This window comes from Girardinichthys multiradiatus, chromosome 6 (genome assembly GCF_021462225.1).
Source record: "Girardinichthys multiradiatus isolate DD_20200921_A chromosome 6, DD_fGirMul_XY1, whole genome shotgun sequence".
NCBI lineage: Eukaryota > Metazoa > Chordata > Actinopteri > Cyprinodontiformes > Goodeidae > Girardinichthys > Girardinichthys multiradiatus.
Window position 1 is genome coordinate 25,836,465 of NC_061799.1, and position 27,282 is coordinate 25,863,746.

Genomic DNA, 27,282 nt, shown 5'->3' on the forward strand with positions numbered 1-27,282 from the left:
TTACATAATTTCTGGCACATGGCACATTAGCGCCCCCTAGTCATGAATTGGAGTATGGTTGTGCATGTGGAAACTCCTGAAATGTTTTATTTAATTATCCATTTGTGTACCTATTTACGAAAAAAAAAAAAAAAAATGACCTCCGTTATATTTATTGGAGGTGGCTGACTTAGTATTCATCTATGGCTGTTATAATATATTCCTTTAACTGCAATCGAATGTTAAAAAGACAGGTTGTAAAAGAAATTCCTATTATATATAGTAATAGCAGGCTAAAACACAATCAAACTCGCACGCTGTGTAGAATAAGGGGAGATGAAGTAATTTAGCAGTGCGCCACAAGTCTTTCGGGGGTGTGACTACAGTCATTGGGGTCTATATATTGAGATGTTTTGTCCGCTGGCTGGATGTAAATGAGGGAAGCTGACCAGTGGAAACTCGCCGCAGTGGGACTGTGCGCCTCCTCTCTGCAGCTCACATTCTCTCTTTCTCTCACATCACTATGGATTTTTATTTTGTAGCACTTTTTATGACTTTTCTAGTGGCATCGCTCACCCGCAGGTCAGGTGCGAGCGGGCCGGTCATCAGATGCGAACCTTGCGACATCAGAGCGCGGCTTTTGTGCAAGCCATTACCCAAGGAATGCGCCGAAAGAGTCCGCGAACCGGGTTGCGGCTGCTGCATGACTTGCGCCCTGAGCTTCGGCCAGCTTTGCGGAGTGTACACCGGGAGATGCAGCTACGGGCTGACCTGTCAGCATCAACCAGGTGAAACGAAACCCCTGCAGGCTCTGCTGGAGGGTCGAGGTGTTTGCGTAAACGCGACGAACAGGCGGCCGTCGGTCAGACCTACAACCACATCTCCGGTCAATGAAGTGCCAGGTGATAATTCCGCTTCAGTACTTTAAATCTGCATGGAGCTCCCTCGCAGTCCGTGAAGAGATAATCATATTTTTGCAGGATTGCCAACTTTTGTGTAAAGCTTGGAGTGAGATGAGATGGGAGACCGGGTGGGTCAGTGTTAAAAATGATCACATTTATGCCAGAGAAGTCACAGAAAAAAATAAAATGACAAACAGCACCAAATTTGTCTAAATAAAATTTAAGTTCAAATAGTATGCATAGAATGCATAGTATTTATATTACATGTGGAGTTCCTCAAGATTATTTTCCATGAAGTTATTTTGTTTTTATTTGTTCTTCCTGTGGGTCTGAGAATTCAGCCACTCAAAATTAGGTCATACTGCTCATTTAAACTCTCTGAGGTCCATTATTTGTCTTGCTTAAATAATGGCTTGACAAGCATTAATCAGTGGTTGGACAAAAATCATCTACAGCTAAACTAAGACAAAAGTAAAACATTACCCACAGCACTGGACATTGCCAGCTCTGTCATTAAACAGCAACTGTGTGACTGAGTATTCTTGCAGAGGCCAGGTGTCGGTAATTTAGGTTTAATTTTTGACAAGGCTTTGTCCCTGGAACATTGCTTAAAATAAAAATAAAAAATTTCCATGAATGTCTTATAACACAGGTCGATGTTGTTCATGAGTGAACTTGAGATTATAATAAACACTTTTGTCTTTACACAATAAACTTCTTCAATTGTCTTCCCACTTGTCTCAATAAGAAGGTAATTTTAAAAGTTTGGTCATATACAGTCTCCTTTCTATAGTGCTGACTTGATTCAGCCATACACTTCCACTTGCAATTGTAGGTGATTTAATCAGAACTTTTAATTGGTTCTTGAAACTTGTTTGTGTTTTATGTATTGTACATCACTGTGTATTTATCAGGTTTACTTTTCGGTGAAGCACTTCATGGGATTTGCTTGTGAAAAACATGTTAACAAACTTGTAATCACGTTACTTACTTGAATGAATGAAACTATTTCCTGTTTGATGCCCAAACCTTGAAGAATCATCTTGCTCCTTAGATGAGGTAGAATCAAATAAGTGCAAATAATAAGCTCTAATCAGTCTAAAACATGTGCCAAAAAAAATAGAGGCAGTATAATCTCAGATGTCTGGAGTTGTTAACAAACAAACCTTGTACTTTGGTAATGTAAAAGCAGTGTCAATCCTATTGACTTATCAAAAACAAAACAGAACAAAAACAATTTAAAACGTGAATTGCCACTGCTTAGAACGACCATTACAAATACCAGAATGGAAAAAGTGTTTTGCTTTAAGAGGAGGTACTTTCCCTTTTTTGAGTGGGATTTGTCCAGGCAGAGTGATAAACCGAAGAAAAGCTTCCTCCCGAAAACTGAGAGTTGCCTGCTCTGTAATTTATATTGTACAAACTGGTTTGCACAGACATTGCGTTAAAAGAAGCAGAAACCTTTTACAAGGTTTGATTTGGCATTGGAAAGCAAAAGAAATGAAAATAAATCTCAAATTATAACATAATTATGGCAATATCTGCATTTGTGCAAAGTGCAAGGAATATGGCTCTCCAGCTCAAGGTTTAGTTCCCTACCTACTCAGACTTTCCTATAATCATTTTCATTGTCAAAGCGGATTTTCACGTTACAAGTTTCATTTCTGTTTTTTCTTTATGTTTTTCTTTTACCACATGAACAATCTAAAACCGTGCTATAAAAAACTAAGAACAGCTTCAAACAAAGTTTTGTTATTTCTTAAAGAAACGTGAAAACCATTCCACCCTACATTGCATCTCTTTATGTTCTGTCTTTCAAATAAACACACTGTTCTAAAGCTATGGCAGACAACAAAGAGGCTAAACATAATGAGGGGAATCCATCCACTGCACCTTCCAGGCCTTCGCTTCACCCCTACGTATCCTCTGCAAAGTTAAATGCCATCAGATGGGAGCAACAGAAGGCAACCCAGATCTTTAAGACAGAGGACCTCCCAGGACCAGTCATCACAGACCAACTAAACATCTCTCTAGAGACCAAACAGGAGCCTGAGTATGTAAGTACCGCAAACATTTTTCTGACTTCTGAACACACTGGAGGAATGTTTTTCTCCTCTGCTCTGTGTTTTGGTGTTTTCTCTCCCTGCTGCGGGTGATGAAATGTTTTGGATAGCAATGCCGATGGTTGGCAGGGATCTGGTGCAGCGGAGTGACATGGCAACAAGCGTGTACCACGGCCCTGTGGCTGACCTGGGTCAGGCGGTTGTTTGGCCACAAGGCGTCCGCGTGCCGGGCGCTCCGAGAGCCAGCAAATGATGGATTGGCTGATGTGAGGGCCTGTTGGGAAGCCCTGCTGCTATTTTGATCTTTCTTTGGCTGGAGAAGTGAGCACACTCATGTAATGGGCTTTCACTGGCTTCTCTGATTAGTGACTGAAGAACCTGGACCTGAGAACAATCCTTTTGGCTCAATCTTTGAGCTGTTTGAATTCAATTTATACCCTATCCTTTGTGTTACATGTAAGAGTCCTAAGCAGCTTTGCAAACTGTTAAGCCTCTTCAAGTCAGATGAATTCAATTTTTAGCCGCTGCCTCTTTTATATTGCCGCCACCATTGTTAAGGTATTACAGCTGAGCAGGGTGTACAGCAAGTGAGTTAGATTTTGTTTATTCACAAAGCCATCAATGTTAAAATTGCACAAAATAAAATTGAATGTGCTGAAAGCGAATTACATGCATATTTTGTAAAGCTGCGGCAGTTTTTTTGTGTGTAATAAAACAAACTGAACCATTTTCCCATTTTGTAGGGTCCCTGTAGAAGAGAGATCGAGCGCATTCTCAGCACCATGAAAATTAACAACATCCTCAACCCCAGAGGTTTCCGCATCCCAAACTGTGACAAGAAGGGCTTCTATAAGAAAAAGCAGGTACAGATTTCAAATTTGCCTAGATTCTGGATTGTTAATCAGATCCTACATTACATTGTTTACTACTCTGCTTGCTTAACGTCTGTGCAGCTTTAAAAGACTACTCAGTAAAAAATTAGCATTTGCTTTAGTTTTTTTTTTTTTACAAGCTGAGTTAATAGAGATTTAAACGCTTAACTCTACGGACTCAAACTTTAGGTTTTCTACCTCCCAATTACAGCCTCTCTGTTCTTGTTTTACATCAGTAGTCATTAGAGCTTCGTCACTGCACCGCATCAGTGAGGCAGACCATAGCCATGGGCTCTGGAAACACAAACCACAGGGGCCAAAACCCCAGCAGAGCTGATGGCTGGGACCACGGCTGTCTTACCACCCCTACCAGGGAGACAGACGTCAAGGTGGCCGCTGGCACCCCATGTGCTCGCCCCATAATTGCTGGACTTTTGAGAGGCAGACACGGAAATAGAGTTGCAGCCGTCCCCACCTCAATTGGTTCACCCACGATCAGGCTGTAATAAATGATCAGTTATGACGCATTTTTGGAGACGTTTGGGGTCTCCAACTCTGCTGCATCATCACAACAGATTATCTTTTTGCACATCAACCTCTTTTCCCTCTCCTCGGCCTGCAGTCATCTTATAAGCAATTCTACAACAATGGGCTGGGCTCATGTGTCACACATCACAACTGGGAGACATTTCAGTTTGTGTACTTTAGTTCTGACACTTTTAAATAAAATTAACTCTTGTTAAAGCTGGAGTATGAGAGTCTCATAGTAACTTGAGTAAAAATACAACAATTTCACAGCGTTTTTGCAAAACATTTTTACCGAAAATCTATAAGATGATCTTCTTAAAATTTTAATAATAGTAAAGCAACTATTATTCCTGCTGATGTTAAAGTGATATGACATGTTAATAATTACAGTTAGTGATAGTAATCAGGATTTTTGTCCCGATTCTGATTTTAGTAACTTGCAGACATAGGCCAACACTGAATCCTAGTCTTATTTTACATTAAAGTTAACAAAGTCTTTACCATGTTTATGCTTGAAAACTCTTTATCTCCCCATATTCCTGTAAGATAACTACAATTCATTAGAACTACCACTCACTCACCAATGTCATCCTGTACACTGTGGTCTCTCCTATTCTTCCTGACACCAGCAGTACAACTATAATATGTTACTCCAACATGGGTTGACTCAGCTGAGAAAACCACTGTAATGTTCTAAGTATGGGTCACCTAAAACACACACAGCTTTATCATTTCTTTGTAAAGAAATATCTCACTTAACACATACAGGTTCTGTCTTCAATCATCTTGCTTCTTAGAGTTGAAAAGCTTCCTTTGGCGCTAGGCTACATTAGCATGCTTACTTTCCGTTTTGATATATGACTTGTTGATAAGTTCACTGCAAATGACACAGACAGATGGGGAACTACTGCAGTTTCTCTCTCACCGTGAAAGTCAGTGTAAAGGCTGGAAAAGGCTTAAATTCTAAGTATAAACCCAGATTCACTCAAAAATCATTTGTATTAACTATAACTCAGTTTTGCAAGCACTAGTTGTTACGTGCAAGTATTGGGCATTTAGTTTATTCAGACTGCTGCCACGTCCTTAGTTACAATGTATTACATTTTTTTTTTATTTTGTTGTATAAACTCAAAAAAAATAAACAGTAGTATATTTCAAGTGCTATACAGAATTCTATACTGATGTATATGCTCAGGTACCCTGTCTGGAGTCGGTTGCTCAAAAGATGTGCCACTTTTAACTCCTCAACTGTGCTTCTGTAATAGTGTTTTAAAACATATCAAAACCTTTTAATGCATATTGCCTTAAGAGTGTTGGTGGTGCTTCTTTAGTTCTCAGTCAATGAAAGTGCATGTTTTTATGAGCAGAAGTATGCCAAAATATCAAATTTGCCTTTGTTAAAAATATGAAAAAAGTATAATAGCTTTCTTCCAGCCAGCTGAGTGGAAGTGCACAGCAACAGTTTGGTGCTATGCCATTTCGTGCTCAATAAATCCAGGGAAAACACCAGTCCTTTTGTTTGGCATCACATTAAACTGTCAGTAGGAATGGTATGACAGAAAAACATATTGCACATTTTTAAAGCCACAACTGTTTGAAAGGGTTGATAAGGGTAACCGACCAATGTTTATTACAGTGTAAAGGATTGTTAGAAATTTATGTTATAAACAAACAAATTTTCCATCAGTACATTATACAAGTTTTTAGTTTTTTTCTTAATATGCAGCTTTAAAGATGTATTCTTGCATATTCCTTTAACAGTATTAAAAAATGCCTTTTAGAAACTGATCATATCCGTGAGATGTTTTCTGAAATATTGAGCTGAAAAAGGACATCTCCCCTCCTGATCAGCCTTAACTAGTCGGTGGAGCCATGGCACAGTTGCTTTAGCCCTTGAAATGAATGGCTGCATATTTTACTAGAGTGGAGGTTGACCTTTAGTAAAATTGGCAGTAAAATAACAGCCCTTGGGTAGTTCCACAGACTCTGTAAGTCATTTGTAGTACCCATAATTTGGAGCTGTGGGGTATAATCAGCAACAGATGATTCGTTCTGGCCACCAGCTTCTGAAAATAGATTTTGGTTCACAGTTGTTCACAAATGGGACTAAGTAAATATTTTACCATGGTTCTATTTACCTTAAAGGTCTCCATACATGTCTGTAACAGGAGGTAGACCATAAAAAAGCAGCTCAAAATACCACAGCATGTTGGATGGCCAAGGTTGCATTGGCTCAGCACAGTCTAAGCATTAATGCCACTTAACTATGCTTTTTTGCTTCTTTGGCAGGAGTGACTATGAATACTCCACATTTTTTTGCGTTTAGATTGGCAAGGCATCCTGCATCTGTCTTGTCTCCCTTCAACTTGTCCCTTTGCATAATTTCAGTGCCGTCCATCCAAAGGCAGAAAGCGAGGCTTCTGTTGGTGTGTGGACAAATATGGCCAGCCTCTGTCAGGGTTTGATGGGAAGGAGAGAGGAGCCCAGCGCTACAACCCCAAGAGCCAATAGGAGTGAAGCAGGCTGGAGAGGGAGGGAGAGTGGGAGTGTACAAAAAGAACTGTAAACAAACAGAGACACTAAGGATATTGGAGGAGAGGTCAAGAGATGGCTCGGCTGATATGTGGATGTTTGCTGTTTCTATCTGTTGCCTGTGGGATCCGTTCTTCACTGAGGCAGAACAAAGGGAGCAGAGAAAGTGTATCAGGTGGAAAGTCCTGGAATTTATGCTACAAACAGACGATAAGCTCTTTTATTTCTTACTACCACCTAGACAGCTAATGGAAAAATTATATGCTTTAGAATTCATTTTGAATGCCTTAAACTGATTAGGAAACACACACAAACACAAAACTAAACACGACACAGATGGCGATAAGTTATCTCTTCGATTTACGCACAATTATGGCATTACATATGTGTACATACGTTTTGTTGTGTAGTCATTATTTGTATGCTGGTAGTTTGGTGGATATGATGACCATGAAATGTATATATGTATGAATTTGCTGTTCAGTGTAATCATGCAGTGCCTTACGATAAATGCCTGTTTGTATGAATTTCATTGTTTCCCGTGGAGTATGACAGGATTGTGCAGCTCAAACACTACCATGCATTTAAAGGGTATCTATGCTGGATCTGTTATCTTTGATTTTTCATAAAGCCAGAGATTTTGTTCTGTGCGTTCCTTAGCTGAAGTGTTTGTATGTAAAGTCTAGCAATCAAATTTCTATTTTTACTTAATAAAGGCAATGAAAAAAATGGACAAGTTCTTTTTTTTGTCTCTCTGATGATAAAAGTAAACCATAAAAGAAGATTTTAACTTGATGAAATTTTAATTATATATCTCTACATAAGTGCTATGTACAATGCTTTATTAAATAACACATTAACAGCATAGCAGCATTTTGCAAATAATCCTGTCAACTGCATGTCTTTTTTTTTTTTTTTTTTTTTTTACATCAAACTCATATGCATAAACAAATAAATACAAGAACAGATGCAACCATAAAGGCAAACAAGTAACCTGCAGAGGCAAGCGGAGGTAGACAAATGATGAGCAGTTCATACTAAAACGTCCCGTGTTATGGATAGTCCTCATATATTTGTGCTCAGCAATCATGAGTCACTTTAAGAACTGTCTTTGAATAAATTAACAGATTCAGAAAATGTCAACAGTTTAAAATGAATTACCTTTTTTTGAGTTATAACAAAGCAAAAGTCATTTGGTGGAGTTGCAGACCTGTTGTTTTGAGCAATGGAGTTGTTTAGTCAGCCAGAGATTGCAAACATAAGACCTTAAAAACAAAATAATGGCTGCAAGAATATGCAGGTAAATAATAAATAATGTTATACATAATGTTTATAAAATAGGCAGACATTTTGCCTTATGATTTTACATTTTTAGTTCATTAGGTTAGTTTTAAATATTTACCTAAAGTTACTCAATAAAGTTGCATATGTTTATGTCAGTGAATTCATGTGTTAGAGAGCGAGTTCTTGATGGCACAGCGTATCGGCAGGAAAGTCACTGGAACCTGGCAGCTTCTTCCCATTCCAAGAAGAAACACACCAGCAGCGAACAGGCGGCCCAACCAGAGACGACTCACACTGAAACAGAAATCAATCACCTGTCACAAATGACCCAGTAACTTAAAATAAACACCTTCCAAGGTGGTGGAATGAGACGTAAAAGACAAACTCTCACCTGTTTGGCTTTGTAGTAGCCACGTTTGTCACAATTCGGGAGGTAAAAAGTTGTGAACTTGTCACCCAGTTGCTGCTGAGAGCTGGCTATCATATCTAGTGCTGCATGCAGTTCAACATGACAGGGACCCTTAAAAAAAACAAAAAAAAACATAAACAACATAGTTCTAAAATTATCTTTAGATTTATGCCCTTCCTCTTGTGTGTTAAGCAGCTCTTCCTCAATCAGATTGATGCATAGTCTCACCTGCTGTACCAGTTTGTTGCAAATGGCATCAACTCTGGCTTTTAAGCTCTCATGGCCCTCATCAGTGTCTTGGTGGTCAGAGGGAAGGTTAAGTCCCAACAGGTAGTGCTCCGAGCCATGTTCTTGGACTTCATCACCTGCCTCTATGGGGAGTTTGGAAAACCCACTGCATCATAAATAAGCCCTCAATAGTTTGTCTTCTAAAGCTATGAAAAATTATTACATTTTTCAACATACATTACAAAGAGAAACCCCTAAGCCTACCTTGTCCCTTGTCTTCAGTGCACACTCCCTGTCCTCTGGTAAGAGCAAGGAGTGGTCTAGTCTCGCCCAGCCTAGGAGTGCAGCGGAGACCCTCACCGCAGTGGGCTGTGTGAACTCCACAGGAAACACCTTTCTCCAGAGCACATGCCATGCAGCAACCACAGCCAGGCTCCCTAACAACTTGCTTGCAGTCAGCAGGGACTGCAGGACAGTCGTTTAGTTTCTGATGCGTACATGGAGCGCAGCGGATGGGCTCAGGCCCCAGCACTGGGGACGAACCCCCCAAAGTCACAACGGCAAGAGCCACTGCCGCAACAAATGTCAGCTTCTCAGAAAATTCAAGCATTGTTTTTTTAGGGATGCTTCTTAACAGTACACTAAACAGCTCCAAGCTTTTCTTATGAGATTTCTGTGAAGCACTCTTATTTGTATGGAGATCTCATGTGGGGTTAATCATTGACACATTGTCAAAATTTTTATATATGTGGTCAAAGATAAACAGTGGGTGGCCCTGCTTGACTTGCACATATCCATGCACACAAGGTCAGCAGTAAATATTGACACTGGAACACAACGAGATTATACATAAAAACAACTCTGTTCAAGCTTTTCTTTTACATTTGATGCCCTGAAAGCCATTTTACAAGAGCTACTTCTTGGCTAGAGCTAAATAAAGTGGTAAATAAATAACCTCAACATCAAAAGTGTTATTCAACATTTACAATAATCTTTAAGTGGGAAAACATGGTTACGGCCACTATCTTTTGAAGTAACGCTGACCGATTGCTCAGTGACATTGTTTTGGCAAGAAAAACCTATTTTCCCCTTTGGGGTTGCTGGTGAAGGTTCATCCCATCATGCAGACAGATAATCAGGATCACTCCTCTCAGGGGTTGCATAAGCCTAACATTATGGATTTGTCTGCAAGGATCACAACATGTTTGTCTACAGAAAGAGGACCATAATTGGATGTTTTCCATTGTAACATTTGCCAAAACAATCTATGACAAATGCCAGATGTGTGGCGTACAAGCCCACACTTTTTTCCTGCTACGCATCCAAATTGACCCCAAGCAATTCTTTGTGTAAGATTTGATTTAAAACAACCCACTAATTTGAAAGACGTAGTGATTTTATTACAGAAGTTTCTGCGTAGAAGTTTAAATCTATGCATTTTGGTACAGTGTTGACAGACAGCCTAGTATGCTCTGCAAAAGAACTCCTTGAACCTTTTTGTTTTTTCCCTGATTACAACCAGAAACTCTGATGTATTCTGTTTGATGATGCATTCTATTCTGTGATAAATCAAAACAAAATAGAACATACTTGTTATGTGGATGTTTAGGGTAATTATTCTGCTAGAAGGTGAACCTCTGCCACAGTCTCAAATCTTTTTCAGCTTTTAACAGGTTTTCTTTCAGGATTAAACTGTATTTAGCTCCATTCATCTTCCGATTTACTCGTACCATTAGCTCCACTGTCTCTGTTTTGGAAACGCATAATGCTGCTGCCACTATGCTTCACTGTGTGGATTATTTGTTCAGGGTGATGTGCAGTGTTCATTTTCTGCTACCATAGCATTTTGCATTCCAGAAAATTTGCAGACCAAAAGGTTCAGTTTTGATTTAATTTAATCATGTAAAGTCCCTTCTTCCACATGTTTGTTGGGTTCCATGGGTGGCTTGTTGCAAAATGCAAATGTGACTTCTGATGACTTTCAACAATGGCATACTTTGTCAGTCATCTATTGAGTCCAAATTTGTAGAGTGCACGACTGTTGGTTATTAACAGGTATTTCTTCCTGAGCTCTGTTTTCTGAGGCTCTTCGAGAGTCAACATGTCCCCCTGGACTTTTTCTCTGAATAATGCCTCCTTGTCTGGCTCTGGCTTGTCGGTTCAGGTGGATGATCATGTTTTGGTTGGCTTGCCATACGCTTTTTATTTTCAGATGATACATGAATCGTAATAAAAAAAACACGAGTAGTCTTTCTTCCCCTTCAGATTTATGTGCTACTTTTTGTTGGTTTCTCACCACATAAATGCCAAAGAACTACACTTACGTTTATCATTTTAATGTGACAAAATTTAAGAAAAAAAAAAGTTCAAGGGGTATGAATACTTTTCTAAGCCACTAAATACTTGCATAGGTATCACTCTAATCTTCAGAAGCCAGATTCACTCAAATCACAAAATGATGGAGGCCATTGTTTGTGTGACAAGATCAGGAATCACAAAGGGTGGAAGTCTATCTCTGCTTGCTAGCGTTCACAGAGGGCGATTCCAGAACAAAATAACATCCAGCATTCCTTCCAAAGATAAGTTTCCAACTTTGTGCTCTAAATCAAAGTTTGGGCTTGAATTCGTTTCTCCTCAAAACGTTTTTTATGTCCTGGCAGGCAGTTTAGGACACCCTCATTCACAACTTAGATGCCCATCAAATCCACTTCAGCCAAGCCTACTCAGTCTCCTGCAGTATGCAAGTCCACAGTAGAACCTCAAGACCAAGCTACCAGTGGGTCTTTGATAAGTCGTTGATTAAGCAAACTATTAGGAAACTAGTTGGTAATGCTTTAATGTGTCTGATGGTGCCAAATAAAAATCTCATTTGAAAGGGCTTACATTTTGTAAAATGAATTTAAAGTCAAGCAGCAGCCATCTTAACATAGGAAATAAGCTGCGAAATTGTACTCTGCAATCAGCACTCATAGTCCTCACATGGTTTATGTAAGCCTAGTGAGATAAATATTACTCAACCACTAGTTGATGAGTTGTTGCCTCTTCAATGTTGACCATCAGGTTTACTAGCCAATGTGGAAAAGGCTCATGCTATCAAAAAAAGTCAAAAGATAAAGATCATCACAAAAAAATAAAAACTGTGTCAAAATCCTGACAAGATATTAAAATTATTGGCCACTACCTCCATGCATCTCAACCTCTTTTTCTTCTTTGGTTGGTGTAGTCCTATTTGTTTTTGCCCCTTAATCTTAGAGACCTTAAAAGAAGAAGAGGAAAAATAAACTTTATGATCAGATGTCAAACATCAGAAATATAAAAAGGTTAGTTATTATTGCCTTTATTCTCCTCTTCCCACTACTTGACCTCCTCTCATTCTCAAATATTTGCAGTGGTGCAGCTTCTTCGCATACATCAGTAGCATGAGTGCTTGCATCTAACACCAAAGAGTTTTCAGTTTCATTCTTCTGTTTGTTGAGTTGAATTTGAATTAAACTCTCCCGTCTTAGAGAACCAGAACGCCGTCCCGGCCTCAGAAGCCTCAGTAGAACATCTTCTTCCCTTTCATCTTCTGCCAGTACCTCCTCTGCTTCTACACCCACTTGAAGTGCTGACTTGTCTTCTTTTGCCTCCTCCTCTTCTTTTTCTTCTTGTCTCCTTTCAATAGTTTCATCTTCCTGCTCTGACTCTTCTTGAATAGGCTCCAGAAGTTGCACCTTTTCCATCTTCTCCAATCATGTTATATTAAAAACACAGAACAACAAGCAACTAGATCTGCAAATGCTACTTATGAAAACATAAAACTTACATTTTGCTAGTAGAACGTTCATTTAGCTGGTTGATCTAACATGAGAAGTGAGGGAGTTGGTGTTTGTTAGCTAATTATGACAAGCAGGTGTGGGAAGTTAACGAGATTATTTGCCACAGCAGTGAGATTCTGGGATGTCTCTGCAGTAAATACAGAGAAAACTATCCCAAAAAAAAAAAAAATCCAACACAAGCAGTTTCTGAAATACTCTGACCAACCCATCTGGCACTCTTGCAATGTTCAAAGTCACCTAAATCCTCTTTCATCCACATTTTGATGATCTGTTTGAACCTCAGAAAGTTATCTTTATCATGTCAAGATGCTTAAATGCATGAAATAGCTGCTATGTGATACACGTATTTGCTATTTGTGACACATGTCCTAATAAACTGGCCAGTGAGTGTAGTAAATATAGTTGAAAGGAAATTTAAAGAAATAGTTGGATTTTTCTGAAGTAGTGTTCTGCGGAGCCATCAGCATCATACTTGCAGTGTACCAAAAAAACTCACTTGGCCTTGTCTCAGTTTACAGAAACTTACATGAAATCTTACCTGATGGGTAGACCAATAGTTATTCAAAATGAGACCCAGGCCAAAGCAGGTTCCTGTTGTTTTAACTACTACTTGAATCTCCAAACTTTCACAGAGGCTCATTTTAGCACTCTTTTTTACTCTGCCATAAGGTTTAGGTTAGACCAGAGGTATAAAAAAAAGTAGTCAGTCAGTCAAAAAAGTAGTATTACTGCAAAAAATGAAATGCACCCCAATTACCCTGTTAATGAGTGAAATTTTAATATCCAGTATCAAAAGTATCAAATATATATATATAAATGAAAAAAAAGTTTTAGGTAGGCGTGAAAAAATGCTGTAAAAAAAAAATGCTTTCAGAGATATACAGTATATGATGCTTATTTTTTTTTATCAATTAACAAAATGGTAAGTGAGTAAACCCAAACATACAGCCAAAGTCATTAAGAACTATCTTCAGCATAGAGAAGAATAAGACTTACTGGAAGTGATGGTATGGCCCCCACAGAGCCCTGATCTCAACATCATTAAGTGTGTTTGGGATTACATGAAGAGACAGAAGGATGTGAGAAAGCCTACATCCACAGAAGATCTGTGGTTAGTTCTCCAGCCGCACCGATCAATCTTCTGCTCCATTCTTCCCTCACTCGTGAACAAGAGCTCAAGATACTTGAACTCCTCCACTTGAAGCAGGAGCTCCCCTCCAACCTGAAGAGGGCAAGCCACCCTTTTATGGTCAAGAACCATGGTCTCGGACTTGGTGGAGCTGATCCTCATCCCAGCTGCTTCACACTCGGCTGTGAACTGCCCCAGTGCATGCTGTAGGTTTTGGCAAGAGAGCACCAGCAGAACCATGTCATCTGCAAAAAGAAGAAATCCACTGGTGCCCAAACCAGACCCCCTCCAGCCATTGGCTGCACCTAGAAATCCTTTTCATGAAAGTTATGAACTGGACTCTAATTGTATTAATATTAATAATTAGTGACTGTCACCTATGGTTTGGCGCAGAAAACCTAACCTAGCCCTGTTTTGTTCTACAATTATATACCTGGTATAGTCTGTAACATATTAAAAGACACTAATTAAATTGTTTATCTTGAAATGTCTTTATTTCATATTCTTAAAATCTAATCATAATGCACTCATGAAAAATGACAAATGCCTTGACTTATTTAACCAATGTTGACCTTTTTTTTTTTGCACATCAGAGAGATTAGTATTTGTTAACCTTCATTCACTTTGTTTTCTCCAGAATATTCAAGATGAGTTTTAACTGCTGCAGTTTTTAGCTGCTTCCTGTTAAGCAGGACCTCTGTCAAGAAGCATCAGCCCCAGAGTTGACTGCAGGTCATTAACAACTGACCAGAATTTGTTAAATTCCTCTGCAAAGCAATAACAACTCCCATGTTGTACTATCTGTCAAAAGATTACATAAGATAGGTATTTGTTGACTTATCTGTTACAGAGTGAACTCTACACTAACTCTGCATCTGTGCGGGGAAAACAATTTTTGGCCGCTGCTCACAGTTTAAGACGTGATGATATTCATCTGGCTGCGAGCTTGCCGAGGTGCTCTCACAAAACATTTATTGTCTTGCGCAGTTGGCTGGGTAAGGAGAAAAACAGTTATTTTAAGACCAGTTACGTGAAGTGAATAGAATAAAAATCCATTGAGTGGAACTAACAAGGAGAGAACCACACACAAATCTATGTTTGTTAGCTGCATGGTGCTGGGTTGCCATGCAGGGGGCAGTGAGTAAATATTGCGTTTTAGCACGGACATTCCATTGGGTAATACTGAAAATTGCCCTTAAAAAGTAAAAAAGGTCATTATTTACACTGCTACTTATAACATTTGCATTTGATCCAGTTAGACAAAAATTATTTTCATGAGATGACAATAATTAATTAATTAATTAATTAAGCACACTGATATTTTATACACCAATATTGTCTTTATTACAAAATATTCAATAACTTAACTTTACACTGTACAAGATACAACATAGTTTACAGCTTTTGGCTATTTACAAAAAAGATTATGATCTGCATATCAAAGTGAATAAATCTAAAAAGGCAAGTTGCACTCACTGTAAGCTTATTGAGTAAGGCAAAAGACTTAAACGTTATGTATTCACACTTTTCCATATCAAGTGAAAATGTCTATGCACTTAAAGATACAGGCTCTAAAGATATCTGACATGCCTCGTATTTATGAAACTGCATCTGAGAGAAATCCGCTTAATGTTATTCACAAACTCTAGCAATATTATATTGAAAAGCTGTAGTACAGTAATGTATAAGCCTTAAAAAAACAATAGCAACTATAGACACGGCACCAAAGTTTCTGCAGCCTCAAGAAAATAAGTGAATGTACACAGACTGAGCATTTAAAACACTTAAAGGTCATGCATTTATGGAAGTGGTGTGCTTATTACCATGTAAGTGCTCCCTTCTATATGGATGAATGCCATCCTTACCCCATTAGTCTACATTGCCTTGCAAAAGTAGCCATACACGTTGGATTTTCACATTTAGTCATGTGGAATGCCTCAGAGGTTGGAGAGCATTAGTCGGTAAACAGCAACATGGAGACCAAGTAACCCAGCAATAGCAATAAAGTAGGAGAGAGGTTTAAAGAAGGGTTAGATAATAAAAAATATATTCCAAGCTTTGAACATCTGCTGGTGCAAATGGAAAGAGTATAACAGCCAAACCTGCCAAGATATTGCCACCCATATGAACTTAACTTAGCTGTGCAAGAAGACAATTACTCACAGAAGAAGCCAAGCGGCCCATGGTAAGTCTTGATGAACTGCAGAGGTCCACAGCTTAGTTAGATACAGTTGACTCTATTGAGAGTAGTAAAAAGAAAGCCACTGTTGAAAGTAGGCCATAGGAAGTCCCAATTGGTTGAAGAAAGTGCTCTGACAAGATGATACCACAAATGAACTATTGGCCTCCATACAAAAACCTCTGTGAAACACAAAACTAACACACCATCCTGATCATGCCTTAACGAAGGTGAATCATGGTGGTTCCAGCATCATGCTGTGAGATGGTTCTCTTCAGCAGGAACTAGAGAATTGGTTAGACAGAAAAGAGGGATGGAGCTAAATACAGGGCAACACTGGAGGAAAACCTCTTAGAGGCTACAAAAGACTTGAGACAAGGATGGAGGTTCACCTTCCATCAGGAAAATAACCCTAATCATACACACAGAGCAGATATGACTCGAATAAAAGCATATTCATGTGTTAAAAGGGCCCAATCAAAGTTCAGATCTAAATAAAATTTGTGGCAAGACAATTTCTGTTTATAAATGTTCTGCATCCATTCTGACTGAGTATTTTTAGAAGAACAATGGGTAAACATTTCAGTCTATGTAAAGCTGGTGGAGACATACCAAAAAGGTGGTGCTACAAAGTTCTCACTCAGGGCGCTAAATATAAATGCACCCCACACTTTTCTGATTTTAATTTTAAACAAATAGGAAACCATGTGTCATGTTCCCTCCACATCACAATTATGCTCTACTATGAGGTGGTCTATATCATTAAATCCCAATCTACACCTGCATTTCTAATAAATTTGGGACGTTGTGTAAAATGTAAAACAGACTATATTGATTTGCAAATGCTGTTCAATCTATATGCAATTGGTACAATACAAAGAAAAGATACTTCGTGTTCGAACTGATAAAATGTATGTTTTTTTTCTGCAAATATTTACTCATTTTGAATTTGATGCTTGCAACATGTTCCAAAAATGCTGGGACAGGGACATCAAAAGACTGGGAAAGATGAGGAATGCTCAAAACACCTGTTTGGAAAATTCCACAGGTGGACAGGTTAACTGGAAAGAGGTGAGTGCAATGATTGCGCATAAAAGGAGCAACCCCCAAAGATGGGTGTCATTCACAAACAAGGAAGGTGTAAGGTTCACCACTTTGTGACCTTGTGACCTTCGACTGCTCATGTATTACCACGTGGACTCAGGAACACAACCATTGTCAGTTAACACAGTTTGTTGCTACATCTACAGATCCATTCAAATTTCTAATTTAGTTTTGTTGGAAATCATGGATGTCGTGTCTTCTGGGTCAAAGAGGAAATGGACTATCCGGATCATTATCAGGGCAAAGTTAAAAAGCCAACATCTGTGTTTGTATTGGGGTGTGTTAGTGCCCACGGCATGGGTAACTTGCACATTTATGAAGGCACCATTAATGCTGAAAGGTACGTACAGGTTTTGGAGCAACAGGTGCTGCCAATGTGTTTTTGAGGGACATTCCTGCTTATTTCAGCAAGACAATGCCAACCCACATTCTGCACTTATTACAACAGCGTGGCCTCATAGTAAAAGTGTGCGGGTACTAGACTGGCTTGCCTGCAGTCCAGACCTGTCTCCCATTGAAAATGTGTGGCGCTTACTGAGTGTTAAAAGAAAACGTGACGGACACAGTGGTAAACGTGGCCCTGTTTGCAAAAAACTGTTCATCAGTTAAACATCTTAGTTTTGTATGGTATTTAATTGCATATAGATTGAACAGGATTTGCAAGTCATTGTATTCTGTTTTTATTTACATTTTACACAACGTCCCAACTTCATTGGAATTGGGATTGTATTAAAGTTTGAGATTGTAATGTGACAAAATGTAGAAATGTTCAAGGGGTATGAATACATTTTCATAGTCATGTATGTTTATGTGTGCCTTAAATGCAGAACTTACTGGTGTTCTGTGTGGTGCTTTTTTTTTTGTGAACCTTCTCATTTTGGCATGAACCAGTTTCTGTAGTTGCACTGATTCAACATTCAACCAACTTCTTCTGTTCTTTCTACCACTTTTAGTTCATATTCACCATCAAAACAGCCACTATATGAGTATACTGTTTGCATATACATAACTCTCTATAGACTCTGTGAACCAGTGTGATATCAAGACATTAAACTTTTTAAATTGGTTAATAATGAATCAAAGTAGCAAGTGCAAGATCCCATTTTTGCAAAATTTGTAAAACTCAAAATCATTACTTTGGTTTTTCTGTGAAGCAGAATATCATTACTTATGGCTCTCAACTTTTAAAAAGTCATGCACTAAGACAAACTGTTTGCCATATTTCATAAAAAGCCAGCTTCATCCGGTGAGAGTTGAATATAAAAAGGATTTTGTGCTGTTTTGTTATAATTCAAAACTGAACACACATGCATACACACATTTATAATTATAAACATGCATGCCTTCACACACCAAAATATAAATAAACATTTTTGTCTGAAAATAATGCAATTTATCCTTGGCATAATCAGAAATACAGTGCAGAAGCAAATGCATGATCAGTCTTTTTTCTGGGTATAAATGTACATATTCCTTGTACATGGAAATATGCACTTCATATAAAACAAGGTTGCACATATTACCTGGATATACCTGCACAGGAACCCGATAATACTACAAATCTAATCATCTGTTATAGCGATGTTCAGAGAGAATTGAGAAGTTGGGTTCATTTTTCTTCTCTTCACATCTCAACTCTGAATAGAGGCAAACAGTTAACAAAATCTCTGAAAGCAAGTGTAATTGTCAGTTTTAGCTTTGAATGCCTCAGGAAGTTTGTATCCTGATTGAAAACATCCTGGATTGTGCCAGTATCTGAGGATTTATGAGAAATTCCTGGACAGCCCTGACTTCTCCAGGTTTTCCTGCGGCTGTGAAAGTGTCTTGTTGTTACTCCTACACTGCTACATCTGCGATAGCTACCACGGCCTCGATTTGAATCTTTGTCACCTCTACATCGTCCTCTCCTTCTAGTTCACCCAGCGCAGGCACGCAGGGTGAGAGGAGGCATGTTGCTTGGTTGTTGCTGATGTTGGCAGTGTCCATTTGAAAGTTGCCGCCCATGCCGGCTTGAGGAGCCAGGCTGGCAGCAGAGGAGACGCTGTCCAGATGGGTCGGCACGCTCGCCTTGCCACAGGAATGGATACGGCGTGCCAGGCTGGTGGAACGCATTACTGATGAGGTGGTTGCAGTGCCAATGCCCTGCACTTTCCCTTCCAGAAAGTATGTAAGCATCTCACCTTTACCTTTTACACTTACTTTGCCACGGCAGACTAAGTCATAGTTGGTATTCAGCATACGATAAACCTCCTCAGTTACCTGAAAAAAAAAAAACATTGCATATGACTTAATGACATGTTATAACTAAAAGGTTTGCATACAATGTAGAATTTGTGTGCGATATTTTGTATGTGGTTTATTATGCAACGGTACATCCGAAAACTATCCTCAAAAATTTCAATCAGTTGTAACTGTTAATGTTTCACCCACCTGAATTTTTCCTGGTACACCAGTGCTGTCCATCCGACTGGCCACATTCACTGTATTACCCCAGATGTCATACTGCGGCCGCCGTGCTCCAATCACCCCCGCAACTACCGGACCAACGTTGATACCTGTCCAAAGGAACAAAGAATGACACCATAATACCTTAGTTTAGATTAATGATTCCCACTCACATTTTGATTTAATTCTGCAGGCCCACTTACCCACTCTGAGGACAAATTCATTGTATGATTGGTAGTTGATTTCATCCAAAACATCAAACATTTCTATCGCATAGTCTGCGATTGTGCTCAGATGGTCATAAACCGATTTTTTGGCCTGTAGAACAAAGACGTGGTCAGGATCCACACACAAAGGTGTCCCCAATATTCTCCTTTAAACTGAGGTTCCATGAAGTTATTTTGTTGGTAACAGATCCATTACTTGAAGTAGAAAGATGTCATATAGTGATAATAGCTAATCAGTTGGAATCTTGTTTCATTTGATTTTACAAATAAAGTAAATCCGACTCATTAGCTCACAATCTGACCTGAGTTTGCCAAGAGCAAAGTAAACTTTTGGTTTTTGTGTCAGGGTGTCATTTGTGCAACAACATCAAAATTGGTATGTCCCTGATCTTTTCCAAGTCTTAAAATGATCCCTCCGAATAAGGTTAACCACAGCAGCATTTGCCAGTGTTATTTTGTGTAGTAACACAGATGCTGTTTAGCTGGAAAACTAACTTCAAATGGCAACAACAGTCTTTTGAGGAAGTGTATTCAGTTAATATTTTCTCAGTTAAAATTGCTTCCTATGGATCTAACCATTTTCAGTTTGAGCTTTTCCATTTCAGCTAAAATCGGCTGTGATTCTTTGCAAAATATACTGCTATATGATATACTGCATTATGACCTACTTCCACTATAGCTAAAGTAAATAATAGTTATAATGTCCCCACAGACGTTTTGTTTTAAAAGCCTGAACAACTAAGAAAAATAGATAAAGAGCCACCTTGGTGCCAATGGTGGGGACAAGCCCCACAGCTGCCATGTATGTACTGCCAATAGTTTTGATTTTCTCTATGTCTTTGTAGCACTCTTTGTCCATGAGCTGCAAAACACACAGTTCAAAAATAAATATTAAAATGCAAACTTGTAAGCTACAAAAATTCAAGTAAAACATTAGATGAGAAACAGACCTCATCAAAGTCAGCAATGATTTCATTTAGCAGCCTCAGGCACTCCACCCCCATGTTGTTCCCATCCAGTTCAATGTAGAAATCATTGAAGTTTGGAATAGAGGCGAATAGGACACCGACTTGGGCGTAGGACTGATAGTACAGATCCTAAGAAAAAACACACAACACCGTGAAAGAAAAAAAAAAAAAAGATGTTCCTTTGCGTCTTCCTAATTTGTCTTGTTTCCTCCCTTTTGATCTACCTGCTGGTCAGTCTGCCTGCATGCCTGTTTATTAGCATGGCTCACCATGTTTCTGGGGTTTGACATTAAGAAGTGCTGAGCCACGTGGGCAGGCAGTAGATTAAAGAGGATCCTCCTGTTGTCCAGCTTTACTTTCTCCATTCCATCTCGTTCCTCCTCTGCCTGGCAGCACACAAGGATACAGTGAATGAGTCTGTTTCACATTTTCACCACATGGGGTCAGTAAAAAGCCTTCTCAGACCAGACCTGACTACTTTAAATTTGGTACTTGGGTGATTCAAAATTATATGACAGTAAGATCAATGGTCAAAAACAGTTCACATTTAAGATTTAACACTTTTCTAACTTAATGACACAGTATGCAATACATATAGCTCCAAGTATTAGTCAATTCAAGTGAAATATAGGGCCAATCCAGTGTTCCTGTTTTTGCCAAAGAACCGACTGGATCAGCCTGTTGCCTCCCTATACAAAAATATAATACATCTGAAATGACAGAAATCCTGCACTTATGTTTAGACTTTTAATAAAATTCAAAGATGTTTGTCTCACAACATCCACAGCCTTTCACACTTGTACAGACACCACACTATTCCAGACCTGCACAGCCCAAAGGAAGTCCAAGCGCAGCTTGAGGTCAAGTTGCCTAGAGTGGAGGGCCAGGGCACTGACAAAAAGCAAAAGAGACAGGATGGGCTCGTAGCCCCGGATGTGGAAGGACCCCCCACTGTGGAAGAGACCAACACAGAAGTCAGCAATAGACCAGACCACAAAGAAAACAACACAGGAGGGTTGACTGGACCCACCACAGTGCTAAGACAGAGATCATAAGTCAAGATTAATTGTATTTACTCATAATAGTACTCAAAAGTATTTGTCAACCAGATAACATTTGTGTTGGTAATTGATACATATCAACAATATGGATTATTCTAAAAATTCTCTTAAAGCAGAATTTTCCAAAGCAAGTTTCAGATCTGAGCTCCAATAATACTGTTCAAGCCCCTCTGCTCTGAGCTAACGTGGTCCCATCATCCAACCCACGTTGTCCTTTCAGGCTTCTGATTTGGAACTAATAAGCATGTGTGCTGCTTCAAAGGGTGGAAAATGAAAGAGTGTGTGGGCTGAAGACAAGCAACAACTCCTCTACACGCATACATCACAGCGCACAGACTGTAAATGCTCCCGCAACGCTTGTTTATCTGTTCACTTCCTGGATTGAACAAACAAAAAAAATACCACTTAGCATTTACAGCAACGTGAAGATGGAATGACCCACACAACTCACGGCACATTATTTCTGCATTAAGCCTTACATGAATTGTTGCAGTGATGTTCATAAGTCATTTATCTGAAGTCCATGTCAAGCCTCTAGTGTTTTGCTGCAAGTCAAGTTTCATTTTCTCATTAAATGCATGCTATCCATTTTGACTATAAGACTGTAAAGCTGTAGCCTAATAATTTAAACCCTAGTGTCATTCCTTTAACACATGTAAATTTTAAAATTAAGTTTCAGTCTTTTACCATTTAGTAGTTTAACATTTAATTCAGCATGTAAAACAGATTTACACTACTTTAAATAAATTTTAGGACTGATAAAGCGTAATATTTGCCGTGTTAGACATATTTATACAGATTCAGGATCAAACAAGAATAATGGAATGAGGTTAAGGCCTGTTGATAGATACTTCTAAATGTCCAGTTTAGTTTGTTTTTTTAATGATGTTTTCAACACGTCTTAATGCCCGTGTTCATATTGTCCTTTTATTCATTACATAGTGCTCTATATAGGGTTTGGAGGGATTTTGTATTTTCTCAATCTAAGTTGGGAAATTTGTAAGATTACTTGGAAACCTTGTTCTAAATCTACACTTAAAACATTCACTGCCACGTCAAAATAATAAACATGTTCCAATGTACGCTATAAATTACAACATAATAAGGAAGCGCAGTGAGTAAATGAGCAGAAATGACAAATTTCTATAAGAAAAGAACAGGACATGCTTTTTTATTTTTATGAGTCTTTGTAAGGTAAAGTAAGGTAAGGTAAGTTTAGTTATATAGCGCTTTTCAGCAACGAGACACTCAAAGCGCTGGTAATGATACAACTAGCATACAAGGGATACATTATTTGGTTTGGGGTAAATTTAGTTTATTTTGTTCAACCCCAAGTCATTTAATAGAGCCTTCAGGCCACTACTAGGCCATGGTTAACAAACATCACTTGCTAATAAATCAAGTGCACACTTTCACATCAAAATGTGTCCCAGCAGCGCATCATCTGTCAGAGCAACTGTGTGTATGCTCACACACCAGCATGCTCTCACATCTGGTTACACAAGATTGTTAATGAAACTCAAGTCTCAGAACATGAGCCTAAAACAGAAAAAGCCCAAAAGCTTGGATGTAAGTTAAGGTTAAGTTTTGAGACTTAAATACAACTTGAGTGCAAGTCTGGAACTCAAGTCACCTTTTCTGTCAAGTAACTATAGTTAATAATTAAAAAAAATAAAATGTTCATGTCTGTTGGGTGTATGACATACTTTGAACCTTACCCTGCAGTCTTGTGAAAGCCACTGAGCTCCAGCACAGTGATGTACAGCACCCCCAAAAGGAGCATCAGCGCCATCTTTGGCAACCAAGAGACACGCAAGAAAAGCGCCAAGGTGAGGGTGCCCACTACACAAGAAAGAAAGGCATAGCGGGCCCCGTCACAGGGCAGCTCTGCCATGGTGCGGTTTTCTCCACTGTCCACATCAATGATGACAATGGAACTGTTTGTATTGGCACTTCCCCACATCCAGGGCATACACCCCACCTGTCAAAGGAATAGGAACACTTAAGTGTACAAATATCTACAAGATAAACTGCATTCAATGTCAATACTGTCTGTACTTTACTCTTTACAATATCTAATGATCAGCAACATAAATCTAAAAATGTAAGTTGTTTAACTATTAAAAAAAATAAAAATCTGGTTTGGCCATATCCTGCTGAAGCACACAAAACATTCACTGAAAGAGACAGTGAAGAGCTGCTTATGTTTCCCTAAAACCTAAAAATGATATTCAGAGTGAATAGCAGCTGGAGTAGAAAATGAAGAATAAAGCTAAAATCTAACATTACATTTTAAATGTTGCTTTTGGAACTTACAACACAGGCCTGGGCCACAGCGTAGATTAAAAGTACTATAAGAATACAGAGAGCAGTTCGAATCTGAATGGTCAGGCACCCTGGAAAACACTGAATGACAAAAAGAAGATAAAGAACTTTAGTCATTACCAGAGACACTAGGATGTTTACATTTTTAGGCTGATTTAAATATTCATGAAGAAAAGACTGATGGTAATAAAACATATTCTAGAACAGTTAGAAAATGTAAAAAAAAACAACTATAAATTGATCAATAACAGGAAATGAGTGGGTAACTATCAACGTTATAAAGGACGAAGGACTTGGGAAAAAATTGTAAGTTAATACAGCATAAGATATTAAATGTTGTTTTGCAACAGTAGTTATACCCCTTGTATTTTCTTTTTTTATGGTTTATCATGTTAGACCCGCAAACTTAATTTTACAAACTCTATTTTGTTGGAACTTTATGTGACAGACCACCAAGAAACATTTATTTTTCAAAACCTTTTAAGAAAAAATAATGTTTCTACTTGCTTTGTGGATCTGCACACTGAAATTTTAGCCCCTTATTTGTTGCAAAATAGTTCAGGCTCAGTCATATTGGGTGTAGATCATCTTTAACATCAAGTTTTTTTAGGTGTTGTCGCAAATTTTAAACTGGATTTAAGTCTTGTCTATGACTGGTCCATTTTAACAAATGAATATGTTAAATCTGAACTATTTCATCATAGTTTTAATGTTATATTTAGCATATATATTGTGATATAGTGTTTAGGGGATGTGTTCAGTGTTTTGAATGTATGCTCAAATGTTAAATGTTATACTAATCTAACCAGAGCACCTTCCTTCACATGCTTGCTATGTCCACTACATAGCAACCTTTAAATGGTGCTTTCCTTCAACAATGTTTTTTTCTTGCCACTGTTCCTTAAAGGCCACATTTGTAGAACGCATGACCGGCAGTTTCCTGTAACATATTCCACCAACAAAGGTGTGGATCTCTGCAGCCACTCCAGAGTTACAATGGTCCTCCTGGCAATTTGCTGATTAAGACTCATACTATCATTATTCATTCGGCCAGCTTATCAGTTATGGTTGACGACCATATCTTAGTGGGTTTGCATTTGTGCCTTAGACTTTTGCTTTTTGGATGATGGATTGAACAATGCTTAGTGAGATGTTTTAAACTTTAGATAATTTTTTTTTCTAACCTAATGCTGCTCAAGACATCTACAGAACATCGGTGATCTGTCTAGAGTGTTTCTTTATCCTCATGATGCTGTTTGTTCACCAGTGTTCTCCAACAAATCTCTAAGGCTTTCATAAAGCAACAATATTTTTAATAATTTAAGATTAAATTACACAGAAGAGGTTTCTATTAGTTAAGTTACTTCTGAAGGCAATTCTTTGCATTAGATTTGATTTCAGGATATCAAATTAAAGGTTGCTGAATACATGTGTAAGCTAAACTATTTCTTTTTTTGCTGCTTTGGAAAAGCATGCATCGTTTTCCTTCCATTTGAAGATTATTGTTTACTTTGTGTTGGTCTATAACACAAAATCCTGATAAAATGCACTGATGTTTAAGGCTGTAAAATGACAACATGTAAAAAGATTGACAACTTCTTATAACAGAGGACAATCGTTATATTAGTAAGAAGAGAACAAAATATATTTCCGGTGATAATAAAGTCTAAAACAGGATCTGTGTTTACCTGTACTCTAGTGATATGCAGGTACATAATACAAGCTACAAGGAAACAGATGCAGAAGACGAGAAGGACAAGTACAACTGTGCCCCTGAATTCAACAAAAAAAGAAACACACAGATAAACAACAGAAGTTAATGACACTAAAAAGTTCAGGAAATCTCATAAAAAGATGGAATATTATCAGATGTACATACTGCGGTATGATGAGAAGATAAACAATTCCAAACAAGGCCGCTAGGATCAGAGAGACAACCACCGCGCTGGTAAAGTACTCATCAGGAACCTGGTGGTACTAATGTGAAAGACAGAACAGGATTCATAACACAAGATTCAAAATACAATTATTTGCCTATAAAATTAGTTTATCTTTAAATTTCTTTCTAGCAAAAACAACTGTTGCTAGATTCTACTAAAGAAACCAGAACACATTTTGCTTAAAGGAAGCAGAAGTGTGCCTAAACATACAGATAAGTTCTTTGAAGAGGTTTACATGCATTTATTATCCTCGAATGATCAATAGGTCAAAACGTTTTCTGTTAAAAATGTCAAATAGCAGGACTAAAAATTAAGTAGCCCAGAGAAAAACTTATTTTCAGATACTTTCTGAAGGCCTGGAGAAGTAAAGTCAACTTTTGATCATGACAAGAAAATCGTTCTTATTGGAATCAAAACATAAAGACATAAATGTAGGCTCTAGATTCTAGAAACAGTCTCAGTATAGCATCTTGCCTCACCCTCTGTTCGCGCTCAGCGCACTTATACATGAGAGTAAGGAAGTTGAGGTCTGCTGTGTCGGACTCTGTCTGGCGGGCCTCAATCAGCCGGCCAATGTAGCGGTTGACCCTGGTTCGGGGGCTGCTTTGGATCATGTTAGCTTGATTAGCATTGGAGCGGTTCCTCAGCTTCTGTGGAGCCGTTCGCATGGCCCTCCGCTGGAGTGCAACAAAAAAATATATATTTTATTTATAACTGCACTGACAAATGCTCTGCTGCACTCTCTAATGGTAAATAAGAGCAGCTAATTATACCTTAAAATTAGAACATTGCCTTCATACTTTAGTTTATCATTAAATGCACAGCGTTAGCTCTAGGTTTCTTCAGCAGCCAGAGAATGTAAGAAAGCATTGGGTAGTGTACTAAAGCCACTAAAGGGAGGATGTGGGGATTTGAGCTGCACCTTTACTCAGATGATGTTAAACCTGTGGTGGATCATTTTTACGATTGGTAGATTATTTTCCATTGGTCAACAAACCCACAAGGAATCAAGACAAATGTGGCTAAAGAATACAAATATAAAGCAACCCTTAAAAGTCCTGCTAATGTGCTCGTTTTACTTGAAAACTAAAGCCCGGGAAGAATGAAAATCCTTATCCCCACTTCTAGGTCGACTACCAAAAAACGAGTCTGCTTCTGAAAAAGATTAAAAAGATGCTGAGAGCACAAGAGGTGTGATTATAGGTATAGTTAACATAGATGCAGGGACAGGTAAAATTACATTATCCTGTTTCAGTTTTAAAAGTTAATGATCTAACATGTTTCTTACC

The 27,282-nt window shown here is 38.5% G+C and overlaps 3 protein-coding genes across 5 annotated transcripts in view; 1 reads left to right on the forward strand and 2 right to left on the reverse strand.

The window, feature by feature from the left end:
* Window positions 1-396: 396 nt before the first annotated feature.
* LOC124870254 (insulin-like growth factor-binding protein 3) lies at window positions 397-7,607 on the forward strand. Its single transcript, XM_047368832.1, has 4 exons — window positions 397-881; window positions 2,721-2,938; window positions 3,688-3,807; window positions 6,733-7,607. Exons 1-4 carry the CDS (start codon window positions 503-505, stop codon window positions 6,853-6,855), a joined length of 840 nt encoding a protein of 279 aa, XP_047224788.1. The 5' UTR covers window positions 397-502; the 3' UTR covers window positions 6,856-7,607.
* Window positions 7,608-7,655: 48 nt separating this feature from the next.
* Window positions 7,656-12,056, reverse strand: LOC124870255 (insulin-like growth factor-binding protein 1). Its single transcript, XM_047368833.1, has 5 exons — window positions 11,979-12,056; window positions 9,062-11,887; window positions 8,798-8,940; window positions 8,552-8,680; window positions 7,656-8,454 (listed from the first exon to the last, which is right to left on the reverse strand). The coding sequence occupies exons 2-5, from the start codon at window positions 9,405-9,407 to the stop codon at window positions 8,329-8,331; spliced, it is 744 nt and encodes a 247-aa protein (XP_047224789.1). The 5' UTR covers window positions 9,408-11,887; window positions 11,979-12,056; the 3' UTR covers window positions 7,656-8,328.
* Window positions 12,057-15,064: 3,008 nt separating this feature from the next.
* Window positions 15,065-27,282, reverse strand: part of LOC124870286 (adenylate cyclase type 1-like) — a 59,714-nt gene continuing 47,496 nt past the window's right edge. For 2 of the 3 annotated variants that reach the window (XM_047368882.1, XM_047368883.1), the window contains 12 exons: window positions 26,473-26,670; window positions 25,933-26,030; window positions 25,742-25,826; window positions 24,045-24,134; window positions 23,447-23,709; window positions 21,492-21,618; window positions 20,892-21,053; window positions 20,650-20,796; window positions 20,463-20,561; window positions 19,676-19,790; window positions 19,458-19,582; window positions 15,065-19,286 (listed from right to left, as the gene is read on the reverse strand). In XM_047368882.1, coding sequence (XP_047224838.1) covers window positions 18,864-19,286; window positions 19,458-19,582; window positions 19,676-19,790; window positions 20,463-20,561; window positions 20,650-20,796; window positions 20,892-21,053; window positions 21,492-21,618; window positions 23,447-23,709; window positions 24,045-24,134; window positions 25,742-25,826; window positions 25,933-26,030; window positions 26,473-26,670 — 1,932 coding nt within the window. In that variant the 3' untranslated portion in view covers window positions 15,065-18,863. The remainder of the gene's footprint in view (window positions 19,287-19,457; window positions 19,583-19,675; window positions 19,791-20,462; window positions 20,562-20,649; window positions 20,797-20,891; window positions 21,054-21,491; window positions 21,619-23,446; window positions 23,710-24,044; window positions 24,135-25,741; window positions 25,827-25,932; window positions 26,031-26,472; window positions 26,671-27,282) is intronic. The other variant, XM_047368884.1, reaches the window with a different exon arrangement.